At 35.1% G+C, this 13,998-nt stretch overlaps 2 protein-coding genes across 9 annotated transcripts in view; one reads left to right on the forward strand and one right to left on the reverse strand.

Annotated features, from left to right (window-relative positions):
• The window catches only part of RECQL (RecQ like helicase), a 37,909-nt gene extending 31,646 nt beyond the window's left edge, over positions 1 to 6,263 (forward strand). For all 5 annotated transcript variants that reach the window (XM_017662293.3, XM_017662292.3, XM_017662295.3 and 2 more), the window contains 7 exons: positions 554 to 702; positions 789 to 906; positions 1,359 to 1,497; positions 3,129 to 3,220; positions 4,275 to 4,494; positions 4,796 to 4,925; positions 5,435 to 6,263. In XM_017662293.3, the coding sequence (XP_017517782.2) occupies positions 554 to 702; positions 789 to 906; positions 1,359 to 1,497; positions 3,129 to 3,220; positions 4,275 to 4,494; positions 4,796 to 4,925; positions 5,435 to 5,581 (995 nt within the window). In that variant the 3' untranslated portion in view covers positions 5,582 to 6,263. The remainder of the gene's footprint in view (positions 1 to 553; positions 703 to 788; positions 907 to 1,358; positions 1,498 to 3,128; positions 3,221 to 4,274; positions 4,495 to 4,795; positions 4,926 to 5,434) is intronic.
• The window catches only part of PYROXD1 (pyridine nucleotide-disulphide oxidoreductase domain 1), a 33,382-nt gene continuing 24,971 nt past the window's right edge, over positions 5,588 to 13,998 (reverse strand). For all 4 annotated transcript variants that reach the window (XM_073223011.1, XM_073223010.1, XM_017662298.3 and 1 more), the window contains 6 exons: positions 13,083 to 13,183; positions 11,917 to 12,052; positions 10,918 to 11,030; positions 10,213 to 10,335; positions 7,047 to 7,184; positions 5,588 to 6,534 (listed from right to left, as the gene is read on the reverse strand). In XM_073223011.1, coding sequence (XP_073079112.1) covers positions 6,286 to 6,534; positions 7,047 to 7,184; positions 10,213 to 10,335; positions 10,918 to 11,030; positions 11,917 to 12,052; positions 13,083 to 13,183 — 860 coding nt within the window. In that variant the 3' untranslated portion in view covers positions 5,588 to 6,285. The remainder of the gene's footprint in view (positions 6,535 to 7,046; positions 7,185 to 10,212; positions 10,336 to 10,917; positions 11,031 to 11,916; positions 12,053 to 13,082; positions 13,184 to 13,998) is intronic.

Below are 13,998 nucleotides of genomic sequence, written 5' to 3' on the forward strand. Positions count from 1 at the left end.
ATGCATAGACAAGTGTTACTAACACACAGAGCTGTGTAAAAGTAGCATTTCAGTTCTATAGATTTTTCAGGAGACAGTAATGAGTGCTTTGGGTAAAAGGAGTTCTAGGTCAATAAGTTTGAGGAAGGCTGCAGCTCGTTTATCCCTCCCGGAGATTCACAGGGTTTGCCGGCCACTCGACGTTCTGACCAGCCCTGCAGATAGAGAGAAACTTACTTTTTGTTCAGTGCAGTATTCCCCAAACTCATTTCCACATGGAACTCTTCACAGCCCACTCCTTAATATCTTATGGAGCTGTGGGACGTCAGCTTGAGAAACAGTGTGTAGTGGGAGATCCAAGTTGAGAGAGAAAAGAGGTCATGGGAACCAAAACTGTTGCTCAGGGCTCATTTCTGCTTTAGAGCGAGCTGCTGATCGAATCCTGTTACACCAACAATCCATGTGTGTCCAGAGCCTTGCAGTTGTACTAATCAGTATCTTGAGTGTGTGTGTTAAAAATTGTCTTCCAGGAATATGCTAAATACATCTAACAATTGGACATATTTTACTACAGGAATCATATATTGCTTTTCTCAGAAAGACGCTGAGCAAATTACAGTTAGTTTACAGAAACTGGGGATTCATGCAGGGGCATACCATGCCAATTTGGAACCAGAAGATAAGACCAAGGTTCATAGAAGATGGTCAGCCAGTGAAATTCAGGTTTAGTATATTATCTTCAACAGGAGCCTAATTTACCTTTAAAAATTTTTGAACTTGACCTAACATAAAATGTTGTAACATTTTAGGTGGTAGTGGCAACGGTTGCATTTGGTATGGGAATCGATAAGCCAGATGTGAGGTTTGTAATTCATCATTCAATGAGTAAATCTATGGAAAATTACTACCAAGAGAGTGGACGTGCAGGTATGTATAATTCACATCCAGAAGTAGCTTTTAAAAAGCTTTTCCAGAGATCATACTGTATATGATGTTTAATTCTGTATTTTTGATTCTTTTTAATGGCTAGTACTTTTAGAACAATGAAGTCGTTTTCGCTGGTTTATACTTAATTTGCCTATGGAGAAATTTTAATTATGTGGTATTGGAGTGTTAGGAATTGTGTCTTACATTTAAATCTATAACCTCAATAACTGGATTACTTGTAGACATATTTTTCAACTAATATAGCTGTTGTCCCTTTAGCCTTTATATTTTTTAATTTGAGGGCAGCTATTACAAAGCTTTCACAGCTGTCTGAAGTTGAGATGTGATACATTTAGACTATGAAGCATTGCTAGCCAATTTTATATATGCTATTTTTGCATGTTTTGAACTTTTACAGTAATTATGCAATCTCAGGATTTCTCACACTACAGGTCGAGATGACATGAAAGCAGACTGTATTTTGTATTACGGCTTTGGAGATATATTCAGAATAAGTTCAATGGTGGTGATGGAAAATGTGGGACAACAGAAGCTTTATGAGATGGTGTCATACTGTCAAAACATAAGCAAGTAAGCCACATAACTTGTCAAAGACAAGCACAGTATGAAAGTCCATGCATCACTAAAGTGAGTAGACACAGTGGTAGGAGATCAAGTGTAAACCTGTAAGAACAGATGTCTGAAGGGTGGGAAACCAGTAGATGAACCTGCAGGGTCTGCCTTAATCCAAGAAAAGATATTCTCTCTCAGATAATTCTTCAACAGAACTATTTTTTATTGAAGGAGTGTGTCTTGTGTGTGTGAGTTTTAAAGTAAAATATATTGAAATGCTGAAATTTTTTAATTGAAGAACTGACATACAATATTTTTTAGTGTCAGATATACAAGTGATTTTGTATATATAGTATGAAATGCTCACAATAAGTCTAGTTACCAACTGTTGCTATACAGAGTTGTTACCGTGTTGTTGACTATATTTCCTATGCTGTTCATTACATCCCTGAGTCTTATTTTATACCTAAAGACTGGACTTCTTAATTCCAATCACCTATTTTGTCCATATCCCCACCTCTCTTTCATTGAAGGTTTTGGTACAAATTGCCAATGAGTTCAAGCCTCTTCTCTTTGGTACTGGCTTATTATCTATGTGCTTTAATAATTTTGAAAATACATGTAAGGCATTTTGAGAGCTGGGGTCAGTAACACATACCAACCATCCTACTAGCTGACGGTTGATGAAATAATTGAGAGCAGAGTCAAGTTTTCCTTAGGAAATGAATTTACATTTATTCAGAGTGGCTTTAATTAGACCATTTACCTCTCTGGTGGTGACTCAGTCTTAGTCATCTTTGTATCTTATGCCCATTACATAAAAAGGACTCAGAAATTTTGAAATAATAAGCAGTAACTGGACAATCACAGAAAATGGCATGTACTTCCGATAGCCACTGCAATAATCTAGTTGAGGAAAATAAAGATTACCTTAGATGTCCAATAAACCCCAAGAAGCATATTTTTGGGGGTTTAGAATCAGACTCATACTGTAAAACACAAGAAACTGCTTTGCTCTCAGGAAGATTTTCTTAATAGTTGTAAAATATGGAATCTCAAAAGGAATCTTGGACTTTTGAAAAGCAAAGTTATCAAGTACATATGGAAAAAAATTGTGCATGGTGGGCAGGTGTCTACTTCCAATGCCCTGGAACCTGGGAGTATGTTACCTTACCAGGCAAAAGGCAATGAAGGTTGCTAATCATCTGACCTTAAAATAGGGAGATTTGGGTGAGCCCAGTATAATCACAAGGATTCTTAAATGTGGGAACGATGCAGAGGGTCAGAGTGATGTGATGCGAAAACCCGACCCGCTGTTCTTGGCTCTGAGGATGGAGGGCGGAGGTCACGAGCCAAGGAATGGGGGCGGACTCTAGACACTGGGAAGGACAAGGGAACATTCTCCCCTGGAGCCTCCAGAAAGAATCCGATCCTGCTGGCACCTTGATCTTAACCCAGTGAGATCTACATCAGCCTCCTAAACCTATAGAAATTTAAGATAATAAATATGTGTTATTGTAAAGCCACTAAGCTTGTTGGTAATGTTATGGCAGCAGTAGGAAACTAATACAGTCTACAACCATATTTTGAAATAAGGACTCTTAAAACTTTAATTTATTTAATAATTTGGTCTCTCAACATGTTTGCAGATGTCGCCGTGTATTGATAGCTCAACATTTTGATGAAGTGTGGGACTCAGAAGCGTGTAACAAAATGTGTGATAATTGCTGTAAAGACATTGGTGAGTTCACTGTGTTTTAAATCTTTACAGGCTAATACATATAGCTGGGACTACATGAGGGCAGTATTAGACCCCAAAATGGATTTAAAGGATTAAATAAGGTACAGATAGAATTTTCTAGATTCAGAAATAATAAAGTTTTGAAACAGAGGTAAATAAATGCCATATATGTATGCATGTATTTTATATTGCTACACTGAGGGCATTTAAAATTTTTGAATAGAGAAAGGAAAAAGTTAAAATCCCTCTAAATATAAATGCTACTTATATAAGAAAAGGCTAATCTTGTGATAAACTCTCCAGTCACTATAAAGTATTGAGAAATTTAGTGTAAAATACAGATAAGAGTGAATCATTGTTGATCTAGATAATGGCTAACAACTCCTAAGACACTACGTTAGCAGTGTTTTAGTGTTGTCTTTTAGCTTTTCTTGATTCTGTGTGTGTTGTATTTGAAGAGCTGGATTAACCAGTTCCTTATGAAATTCTGATGCTTTGGTGGGTGAAGGTCACTCTAATTTGAAAAGTTTTGCAGCTTGAAAACTTATGAATCAGTTTATTAGACTGTTATACTGACCAAATTAACAGGAATTTGATTTATAAATCAGAGTGCTAGTATCGCTAATCTGAACAGGACATTCCTGTCTCTGAAGCAGAGGACTTAGGAAGCTATACTTGTTTTGAGAATATTGCTTAATGAACACAAATCAGGGAAGTATGAAGAACAGACCGACTCTTCTCTAAACACCTCTCATTATCTGTCATAATCATGCCTGGCAGACACTGCGGTTTGTACAGCAAGCCCAAAGGCCTTCTGATAACCAGGTTATCTTCTTTACCTCACTGTAAATCCCACAGTGTCTTACAGAGACTGTAGCTTAGTTTAGTGATAGAGAATTGAGGAATGGCCTAGTCTTAGTTCAGGACAAATTAACAAATCAATGTTTAGGGTGGCTCATGTTCAAGATTCATTTTAAAGCAGTTTAACCACTTAGGATAGCCTATCCTTGCCCTAATTTCTGAATGCTAATTGCTTGTCTCTTTTTCATTGTAGCATTTGAAAGAAGGAATGTAACAGCCAACTGTAGAGATCTAATCAAGATCCTGAAGCAGGCAGAGGAAATGAATGAAAAGCTGACACCCTTGAAGCTGATTGACTCTTGGCTTGGAAAGGGGGCAGCAAAACTGAGAGTAGCCGGTGTTGTGCCTCCCGTACTTCCTCGTGAAGACCTGGAGAAAATTATCACGCACCTTCTTCTACAGCAGTACCTTAAGTATATGCAAACCTAGTCCTTGTCCTCTCATGTCTTTGTTTCTCATTTTCCTAATTGCAAAGGAACAAATGGTTTTGCACGTGTGAAATTCTAAATGCTATATCAAATTTATCTAGTAAATTCAAAATTTTAATTGAGCATTTAAGTAAAAAAAGTGTAAAGCAAATACTTGCTATAAATTGCATTTTTATAGCACATCAATGTGTTGCTTCAAGTTTATTGTACTTGATGGTTTTTTTTTTTTACAAATTTGTTTTCTGTAGCATCTCAGAACCTGACTGTTGGCCTTTCTCTTCTGCAGAGAAGATTACAGTTTTACAGCTTATGCTACCATTTCATACTTGAAAATAGGACCTAAAGCGAATCTTCTGAACAGTGAGGCCCATGTTATTACCATGCAAGTGAAGAAGCCCACACAGAGCTGTTTTGGGGTAATGATCTGGCTACTAATTTTCAGTTTTTGCATATTTAAAAAATATACTAAAAGCATCCCAAAGCCTTTAGTTTTAACTAGTGCTCTCCTGGGTCCAGCTGAACATAAGAACAGACAAAAGTCAGTTTTCTTCCTAGAATTTGTATATGGAAGAGAGAAAACATACCTTTGTTTTCTGTAGTGGTATTAGGTGAAAGAATTTTGACATATATCCTGACCTTATATATTGGTGGAGAAGTCTGGCAGAGGATGAAAAGCACTGTTATAAACTAAATACTGTCAAACATGCCATGTACCATTGTGTCTAAGCTTCAGCATTTCTTTGATAGCACAGCCCCTTCATTCAAGACAGGGCTCATATTTGAACAGAAATCTGAAGGAAAAAAACCAGACCACTGGAAACTTATCTCAGTAGTCCTCCTACATCCGTTAGCTTTTTATTGATCTCATGAGGAAATGGAATAGCTGAATTTTTACCAGTGTATTTGCTTTGTTATTGTTTTGTAGATTGAATCACCTCAAACTTGTCACTCTGAAGGAACTGATAAAAAGAGGGAAGAAGAAAATTCAGGTGACTTCCAGAAGTCTGCAAACATGCTTAAGAAATCTGATTCTAAGAATACAGGGGCTAAGAAAAGAAAAATTGATGCATGAAATGAATATTTTAAAATTTTCCAAGAAAACCGTTTATTGCATGTATATACCATTATTTTGGTAGTTAAAAGTTTACTTTTTAAGACAATTTTAATATTTTACATATATGGAGCTGTATTTTCAGAACTTTGAAGTATTGAAGACTTATTTTTGAGATCATGAATTATAAATTTACAGTATAAATCAAGGAGAAAATTTTACATTCACATGTTAAGAAATTCTTTATGCCTTGATTTATCTAGTTCTTTCTTTTGATAAAACAGTGTTATACTGAAAATTTTACATAAGCTCATCACAGAAAGTGAGTGGTTTTAGGTTATAATTGCTTTAACATCCAAATAAGAAAGGAATAAGTTATCAGTACAAATAATATTAGCAAGCATAATATTGCCACATCTCTACTTAAGTAAAATTTAAATATAAGCTCTTTATAGGCTGAAACCTCAGCCCTGTTCTGACATTTCACAATCAATGAATGGCTCTCTAAGCAGACCAAATTAATGGCTAAGTAGAGAACAAACTAGCTAAATTTATTCCAATTTAAATCACATATGAATGTGTCTTAAGTTTAAAATAATACAAAACTGAAGAGTGGTCAATTGTAAACAATTTGATTTCATCTTTAGAGTTTTACTTATTTTTAACTTTAGTTGGTCATTAAATCACTAGTCGTTTTACTTTATGTGGTTTTTGAAATTTCCTTTTTAGTCAAAATAATCTTCTATGTCAATGTTTGGATCTAGTAGATCTTCTCCATATGATGAAAGATCCATCTGGTTTAAAATTAAGTTTTCAAATGTTTCTTCTAAATCAGTTTCACCAATTAGGACAGCTCCCATCATTCGCCCATTCTGCATGACGACTTTGACGTATTCTTGTCCTCTGGTACATCTCAGCATCAATTCATGATCTGAACCTAAGCCCTGTGCGTTGTATTTTCCCAGTAATACAACCTATGTATAGGGATTAAAACGGTTACTCGAAAAGGAAGCATAATATGTAATTACACGGCATATTATGCCAAAAAGGTGGTAGGAAAATTCACGAATTTTATAGCTAAAAGCACTGATGAGGAAGGCCCCAAAGAAAATGTCTGAATGGCATGCATGCATTCTACAGATGATACCACCACACAACCTACATGAGCATTAAAAGTGGCTAGTGAAATACAGGATCTGGACAATACTAGCCTGGAGTCATGATTTTCAGATTTAATTAGGAAATGAGTTAGAAATTTCATAGGCCAATTATTTACTATTGAAAATATTTTTATCTCCCTTCACTGTACAGCAGTATAGTGGGATGGTAGGTAATGCTTATCAGGTGATTAAGAATCAAGATCAGCAATAATACCAGCTACTGATTGGTAAGAAATGAGAATATATGTTTTTTTGAGTAAAATGAATAGATCATAATTGTAAGACTAACAAGCAGAAAAGGGCATTCATTTGCTTATCTGTCTTACCTTATAGTTAAAAAATTTTGTTACATGAGCAAAAAGTTCAAAGCTGAAATCCATGTCAAGAGAGTCTCCTAAAATAGCTGCAGCCATGCACTTGGCTGCATACCATCCCATCTGTCTAGCCTGGGTCCACAGCCTCATCTGAAATAAAAAATGTTAGGTTTACATAAATTTTCATTATCATTACTTGAAAAATGTTATCACCTTAACATTGTAAAATTCCTTAAAGGAACTCTTTTTGACAGTCCTTGAAATGAGTTAAAACTAGCTAGTTAGAGGACTGGGTGGACCATCTTTGCCACAGAAGCAAATGCTAACCAAACTGATTTTTGGTATTTCTAAATTGCTGCCTCTAAAAGGATGATACCAACTCCAAATGTTTCAATACACTACTGAAGATAAAATATTTCAGGCTACATTAGGTGAGAACATTTTAATTAAACCAGTCCCCTTATTAGAGCATGTTAATTATTATCAGCATTAATAGAGATGCCAAATTATCACTGAGAATTTGTTCCTTTTCCTAATCCTCATTTTTTGGTGCTAGATAGTTAAGGCTTCAACGATATTACTAGGTGGTATCCAGCCCCAGGAAACATTAGAGTTCATCAGCTGATGCTGGGGAGTCATTTTAATTTCTTCTTTACAGCAGTATCAATTTTTCCTCTGTTATATTTTTGTTGTATTTCTACAAAGTTTTGTGACTCAGAACACTGGGCTTTGGAGTCAGTAAATTTAATTATCAACTTCCCTACATATTTAAGTTCTTATTTATTTGAACCTCAATTTCTTGAATACTTATGAAATATAAATATACATAAGTCAGCCTCCAGTAAGCAGTTTCTCCATACCCTCTGTGTGTGTGTAACTAATGCTGACTTTTTTGTGTGCAAAAATACCACAATCATGGAAATGAGTTTCAAGCATTTCTGGTAGAAAGGCTTTATTTTTAAAAAAACTCGGTCTCCTCTGTGCAAACAAGGTAAATCTCATGAAGTTAGAGGTAGTCAATACGGTAAGGGAACAGAGTGTAAGGTGAGCACAGCTAGAGAATGGCTAACAGACCAGACCTGTAATATAATCCTGGTGGATTATCACAAAACCACAAAACTTTGTAGAAGTACAATAAAAATACAAGAGAAACTGATACTGTTGTAGAGGAGAATTTAAAATGACTTCTCAGCATCAGTATTCCCATCACCTAATGTATTCTAGCTTCAAAGTCCATTTTGTCTTGGACTATGTAAAACTAGGGTACTAACTATTACAGAAGTTAAGGGTCTATTAGATTTACTCAAAACAAGAGATTTTTCTTGCCTATATCAGAGTATGATGTACATTAAGGATATAATGTATCCTCAAAGATTTAAATGTTAAAAAACTCCAAAACTCTAATTCCTGAGATTTGCAACAGATATCCCACAAAATTTACTTTGTATTTCATAGTTAAGCTGAATGAATACTATCCCTACCTGTGGAGCTGGTCCTTCACAGGTGCTGGTTGTTCTCTTTGTGTGTACCACCTACCAGTATCTCAACTCCACTAAGACAACCTCACCCATGGCCACTTTCTCTAGTATTTTGCTCCAACATTAGGAGGTAAGCAACACTGAGGGCAAGAGGAAATCTAGATCCTACTGGAAGAAGCTATTAGGATGAGGAAGGCAGTGTACTCTAGGAACATTTTTTTCAGTAATAATTCTCACAGGGACAGAAAAGGGTCATCATGAATAGAATGCTTTATCCATATTGTTTATAATCTCAGTGGTTGGTTGTTTTTTTAATCCAAAGCTGTGCTATCCAATATAGCTAGTAGTGGTAGCTACTAGCCACAAATGCTATTTAAATAAATTAAATGTAAATAAAATTAAAATTCACTTCCTCAGTCATATTAGCCACAGTTAAAGTGCTCAACAGACACGTGGCTAGTTGCCACCTGACTGGACACTGGAAATGTATAAAAATTTCCACCATCACAGAGGATTAGGCTTAAAGATGATGATGTGAGAGGTAAGATGAAAACCTCCTCCCCAAACCACATATAATATGAAAATATAGCAAATATATCTAATTGAAAGAGTAATAGGAAAGAAGGCTGCGGTAGACTGCCTACACTTGGGGAAAACAGCAGACCTCAAGGAAGAGGGCACCAGCACCACTCGCCTGTGACCCCTGCCACCACTCCAGGAACTGAGCAGCTCCAGAGTAGAGCTTCTGGGCACCAGAGGGCGCCACCTACAAATATGAAACATCAGAGGAACCTGGTTCAAACTAAAATCCCACAAACACCAGAAAGAGGGCCAAGTGAAACTGAACTCATCAATCTTCCTGAAAGAGATTTCAAAATAAAAATCGTAAACATGCTCATGGAGCTACAGAAAAGTATTCAAGAACTCAGGGAGGAAGGAATTCAGGAATGAGATACAAACATTGAAGAATTCAGTATCTGAAATGAAATATACAAAGGAAGGATTTAAAAGCAGATTAGATGAAGTAGAGGAGATGTTAAATGAAATAGAAACTAGAGAACAGGAACACAGAAGCTGAGGCACAGAGAGAAAAAAAGATCTCTCGGCATGAAAGAATATTTAGAGAACTGTGTGACTAATACAAACAGAACAATATTTGCATTACAGGGGTACCAGAAGGAAAAGAGAGAAAAAAGAATAAAAAGTGTCTTTGAGAAGGTAACTGCTGAAAACTTCCCCAGTCTTGGGAAAGAGATAGTCTCTCAGGCCATGGAGGTACACAAATCTCCCAACACAAGGAACCCAAAGAAGACAACACCAAGACACATAATAAGTTAAATGGCAAAGATCAAGGTTAAGGACAGAGTATTAGAAGCAGCCAGAGAGAGAAAAAAAAATTTCCACCATCACAAAGTTCCACTGAACAGTGGTGATAAGCATCTGAGGATAAAAAGCAATGTAATAACCCATAATGCCTTTAAAATTAAAACACAGCCCGGTCTACTCCATTCTTACGACTTAGCAAAAGGGGAAAATTCAATATATATTTTTTCTTTTTTTTATTGTAATGGAAGACTCTATGGTAGCTTTTTACTTAAAGAGGAAAACTTGGAAAACCAGAAAGTTAGATTTGCAGGTAGCAACTCCTTTCTTTTCAGACTTGATCTCTGATAAAAACGTGCTCCTGTATGCAGGCTTACCTGCTGCCAGACGCGACTGGGCTGCCAGGATGCAGTGCAGATGTCACCTGCAGCGTAGATATCAGAAAGGGATGTGTGCATATGGTCATCCACTTTCAGGCCACCATCTTCTCCTAGGGCAAACTAAACAGTGTTCTTCATAAACATACATGGTAAGAAAAATGACTTGACTCTTTAATTCTAAAGTAAAAGATCAAATCAAGGTTTTATACCTTGGTATGCTGATGTTTAAAGAGAAAGTGAGAAACAGCTGTAAAATTCAGACAAGCTGAATTTACAGGGAACCAAATTTCTACTAAGATAGACAAACCCTACGATAGATAAAAATTCTTAGAATTTCAACACCAAGAATACCCTCATATAACTACTCAACTCCTAATTATAAGAATATTCCTCAGTTTTGTAAGCTTCAAATTCTATAAAGCAAAAAATATAAGATGATTTCTCTAAAGGATCACTTCTAAGAATTCATAGGACGTGTCAGTTTTTTACCAATCTTCAGATAAATCCTGTTAATGATGACATTTGTGCTGGGATATTAACTGCTTAACAACATTAGGCAGTAAGAAATACTGCAAATCAAGACATGAATAAACATATAAATTATTTTCTGCTATCTTAAGTTACAGTTTTGAGTTAGAGATCTTCATAAATATAGTACTTTAAAAATATGCCTAACAGAACAGGACAAAAAACTTCACCTACATTATTGCCACAGAGGAAAGGTTCTATGTTTGGTATAACTCCTGTAGCACTGACGATGAAATCGCAGCCATACATCTTTCCATTGGTCAATTCCACATAGACAGGCCATACCTCTAAAAAATAAAAAAAGACAGAAAAAGACTTTATTCTCAAATGTAATCATCACCACTTGTCTGTAACATTACATGAATATAATGGCAAGGACAAAGAAAGAGAAAGGAGGGATGACTTTAAAATTGTACTCCTTAAGAATTTTTATAAGGTACATTTGCTAAAACAATTTTAATGCAACCAACATACCTCCTCCTTTGGGTATAATTACAAAACAGTGACATTCTAAACGTTTTCCCCCAACTTAGACATAGAAATTCTACAAAGTGAATTTAAGTTGATAATCATTTTATAAATTATTTCTTTAAAAATCTTTATTAATAGGTTAATACTCCACTGGGAGTTTGGGCCATCACTTTTCAATACTGTCCCTTACTATTCATTTTCAAACTTTAACACTTTTCCTGTGGAAAAATTCAAAGAATTTAGAACAGTAGAGTATCTCATATACTAGTTTGGCTGAGTATATTTCTTCAAATGAAAGTAGTTCTTAGAGAAGGTGTGAAATAGGATTTACATCTACGTCTTAGTTCCAAATTTGATGATTTTGATTTTGGGGAAGTCACTCCACCTCTGAATAGCATCAAGCTTTTTTTAAAAAAGTTTTTATTTATTTTGCTTTGATCTGTAAGATGTTCTTATTGATTCACAAGGTTGTGATGGTCAAAACACCATAAGCGCTGTGTAAAATGTAAAGCTCTATATGAATTAATAGAAAACTTAAAGTAGTAAAATGGCTTATGTTATTAAATTGTGGTTTTGTTCTTACTTTTCATGTTTAAATTTTACATAGAAATCTAAAGTTGTTTTCTAATAATAAATAGCAAGCAAGATTAAGCTGTCTTCCTTTTAAATAAGTGGTTATATGTTTTTTGTTTCATTCGTTACCTTTATCAGTTGTGACTGCTGGATTATGATGGTCTCTTGGAAAAGTTAAGGACTTTTTCTTAGAAATTCTAAATTCTTCCTGATGGTAGATTTTCTTTACTTCACACATAGTTTCAATGTGAATCTTATGAGAAAACTAAAAGAAATGCTGGTTACCATAATGCTTCCAGAAAGAATGACTGGTTTACTGATGGGGAAGAAAAAATTTGTATTTGTAGAAACCTGCAGAAAAAAATCATACAATATAAATAAAGCACAGTGGATGCCCCAAAATAAGCCTTTCAGTTTCTGTGCGTGAAGAAAATGAGCAGAAAGTCATCAGTACTTAAGAGGTTAGAAGCTGCGTCAACAGTAGCACTGAAGCGTGCTTTCAGTTCTAAGCCTCATTCATGATTACTCATAAAACTTTTAAAATGATAATTTTTATAGACTATGCAAACCTTGAGGGTAAATTTATGTAGACTTATTGTTATGTCCCAGAACCTAAGTAAACTGCAAGTTAAGGTAGGAGATAATTGATATTTATTTAACTAAACTGCTGAAATTCTTTGGCTAAAAGTATTATTAACCTTAGGATCTGAAGGTACATAAATTATTTTACATAATCTCCATCACAAAAATTAGATGTTTCGAAGCCAGCTCCCCTTCACCCTACGCAAAGCTGAAAAGAAATCATCTTCAGTAATAAAGACTGCCTGCCTGTGTGCGGCTCACAATATTTAATATGATAGCCTTTTAACACCTATTAAAAAACTAAAGTATCTAATGAATAAAATGAAAGGAAGTCATTGTTTATCCAATTAGGATATTAAATGTGTATTTAGAATCAATCCAATAACCTTTAAAATACTGTAATGCATCTGAAGTGACCTTTGAGAAAAGATTAATTTAAAGTAGGATAGATCTATTTACTGCAGCTAGGGTATGGAAATCTGTAGGCCAGGAGATTTAAAAAAGAAGGCTGAGTGTCAGTTATAGATGAAGTAAATATTCACCCATTTTTGGTAAGCAACTGGGCCAAGTGGCACTGAAGTCCATGCTTAGCACCCTGGACTTTAAAGTGATGTACCAATTCTTTGACTATACATTTCTAAGCAGCCTTTAACAAATGGTTCAAGAATTCAATGGTGCATTTAGACATGTTCAATTGGTGTATGAAAACATACCTGTTTTGTTCCTTTAAGATTCAAGCCTTCATGCCAATCAGGTCCCAAGGCACTGCCTGTTTTACCAGCATTATCTTTGGTTCCTGCTTCCTTCTTCCTTCCTGAAGAGATAATTAAACATTCATATGACATAAAAACTGCCAGGCAGAGAATTATGCTTGTGTTCTGAAGCTTCTGGCAATGTAATGATTCTCATATATATATATATATATATATATATATATATATACAGCATTGACTAAGGTACCTATATTAACCATTTAATTCACTATTTTAATATTTTATGATGTGGAACTATAAAATGGATAATCTTTAAATTAAGTGTTGAATATAATACACACACAATGTGGTTTTTCAATGTTATATACACCAATTAACATAATGGATAAGATATACCCAATAAAGGATTGATAATCCAAAATATATAAAGAACTCATAAAACTCAACACCAAAACAACAAAATAACCCAACTTAAAAATGGGCAGAGGACTAGAATAGACATTTTCCAAAGACATATAGATGGCCAACAGGTAAGTGAAAAGATGGTCCACATTACTAATCATCTGGGAAATGCAAATCAATACCACAATGAGATACCACCTCACACTTGTCGGAGTGGCTATTATCAAAAAGGCAAAAAATAAATGTTGGCAAGAATGTAGAGTAAAGGGAACCCCTGTGGTGGGGATATAAATTGGTATAGACACTATGGAAAACAGCATGGAAGTTCCTCAAAAAATTAAAAATAGAAATACTGTATGATCCACCTCTGTATTTACCAAAGAAAACAAAAAACTAATTTGAAAAGATATATGCACCCTTATGTCTACTGCAGCATTATTTATAACAGCCAAGATATGCAAGCAACCTAAGAGTCCCATCAATAAAGGAACAGATACAGAAGACGTGGTGTATA

The sequence above is a fragment of the Manis javanica genome, chromosome 15 (genome assembly GCF_040802235.1).
Source record: "Manis javanica isolate MJ-LG chromosome 15, MJ_LKY, whole genome shotgun sequence".
Lineage (NCBI taxonomy): Eukaryota > Metazoa > Chordata > Mammalia > Pholidota > Manidae > Manis > Manis javanica.